This window comes from Penaeus japonicus, unplaced genomic scaffold (assembly GCF_977035675.1).
Source record: "Penaeus japonicus unplaced genomic scaffold, GWHDUDI00000001_assembly GWHDUDI00000030, whole genome shotgun sequence".
Taxonomy (NCBI): Eukaryota; Metazoa; Arthropoda; class Malacostraca; order Decapoda; family Penaeidae; genus Penaeus; species Penaeus japonicus.
Window position 1 is genome coordinate 13,267,440 of NW_028234432.1, and position 2,235 is coordinate 13,269,674.

General features: G+C 34.9%; 1 protein-coding gene across 1 annotated transcript in view; it reads right to left on the bottom strand.

Moving 5' to 3' along the window:
* The window catches only part of LOC122259791 (uncharacterized), a 7,192-nt gene extending 5,223 nt beyond the window's left edge, over window positions 1-1,969 (bottom strand). Inside the window, exon 1 of the mRNA XM_043026733.2 lies at window positions 1,806-1,969. Within this exon, the coding sequence (XP_042882667.2) occupies window positions 1,806-1,828 (23 nt within the window). The 5' untranslated portion in view covers window positions 1,829-1,969. The remainder of the gene's footprint in view (window positions 1-1,805) is intronic.
* Between the last annotated feature and the right edge of the window lie 266 nt (window positions 1,970-2,235).

The window sequence follows — 2,235 nt, forward strand, 5'->3', positions numbered from 1 at the left end:
ATAAAATAGTCATTTATTCATCAATGTGTAATATATGAAAAAAACAAAAGACAAATATCAAACTTAATCTGCCAATATGATTACATTGCTGCATTCTGTAATTCAATCACCTTCCTAATACAAGTTACTTAAAAGAAAAGAAGAAGAGGGGGAAAAAATAAATAAAAGTAAGCTATTTGAGGTGATGATTACTTTGTTGTATCATTAATGTATAATACTAAATACTAACTTGCATTGCTTGGCTAATATATCAGTTCTCCATAATTTCAATACTGCTGGCATAGTGCATGCAGATGTATTTATAAGATATGGTCTTTACTCTCTACTGTATAAGGGTATATAAAGAATCCTGCAACTAAATGCTGAAACGGTGAAGTGGAGTGTGACAACTGGCTGCAGATTAGTCTATTCATAGTCTTAATGCCTAACGGCAAATATAATGTCATAGCAAACTGAAAGTTATTGGAAATCAGTCAAATGAGCTTTGCATTACAACATGAATGGAAATGGTAATAACTTTGGCTGCTTAGGATCTGACAAAAAGTGCTGCAACTGCTCATCTGCAGTATTTGTATAAAGCTTGAATAACCAAAACTAGGGTAAATCTTGGACACACACACACATGCTTTTGGTGATCCAGCAAAGGCCAAAAAACTATGAATTCTTTGGTAAGAATTAAAGAGGGTTAACCCATTGACAGTGGATGGCATGATTTGCTGCAAAGGCAGAGTCGGTCATAGACGCGGATGGCACCATGCCAGACATATAAACCAGCCATCCTACTGCAAAAACATTTTCTTAATACTGCGACCAATGGGTTAAGAGGAGCAAAGCCACAATTAATACAGCAATGATATTAAACTCAATATGTAGGAAGGCCATGACGTTTCCCAGGGAAATTGCAGAGGAAAATAGGTAAATAACCTAATGAAAATGGGTATCCTATCAAATCACATATAGTTATATATTTCTGTCTAGTGTAAAATAAAGAAACAAAAAATATGGTTACTTTACAATTTACTCACCCACATGTCATGCTGAGTGCATCATGATCTTGGGATATTTTTTGGTTTACAAAATCCTAACCCAATTACCAACCTAACATTACCTAGTTTTGAGGTTAGCCCTAGCCAAGGAGAATGTTTTGTACTCCAATGGACCCCCTCTTTCTCAAAGCACTTTGTGCTACTTACCTTGGTTTTATTTACTGGTTTGAACAAACTAGAAATAAGATCAATTTTGATTGGTTATCAATCAAATTGAACGCACAAGCTCTTAAACTGATGACACTGCACATATGATTCCAAAAAGTGCTCCATGTGCACAGTTTAAGAAGATATTTGCAAGTTCGTATTGTACTAATTTACTAGTTGCACTAAGCAATGCTGCTTTATTTGGGTAGTGGACACCACAAGAAATCCATTGATATCAATTTCCATGTAGACCTGTTCTAGAAACATACCAAATTATCATTCATTTCTAAATTCATCCTGACATGTAAATTATTTGCTTGTACACCTCCATGATTTATATGAAATTGTGGACCAGTCCAAGCACATAAGATGGAGGTCTGTTGGCCCGTGACGAAAAGTTTGACACTGCACTACTTTCGTCTCAGAATGGAAGCCTTCCATCTTAGAGCTAAACAAATTCTATGTAGACTTAGATAATACACTGGTAATATAGTTAACAGAGAGAGAGATAAAAAAAACAAAACTAATTCTGAAAGCTACTTAGGACTACTTATCAAGATTGACCAAACCAATTCCAATTACTTCCTGAAGAAATAAAACCAATACACTTACCTCTTCTTTGGTAAGATATTCATATTGGAAGGATTCAGCAAGAAGTCATACAATCACGTAATTGTACTCTCGTTACCGTCCACCCTTCCCTTTCTGCATTCTGTAGATGAAGAAGAAGAATTCAGTCATGTCTACATTCTCTCACGTATCGCCAGTCTCCAAAACGTAAACAAAACTTTAGAGGGACCATGAGTATAAATTTAAAGGGATAGTATGTTTAAACATTTTGAATGTATCTATCTATCTATCTATCTATCTATCTATCTATATATTATTGTATGCTCATTTCAACCTACTTTATAATCTTAATAAATTGCAGAAATACACTCATATTCTTTCTTTCCGCTAATGATTAGAATTAGGACCAGATACATTGCCGGGCTTATGTGCACTCAGGTGTGCCCACCATGTGTTAATGTACCTTAGTTTG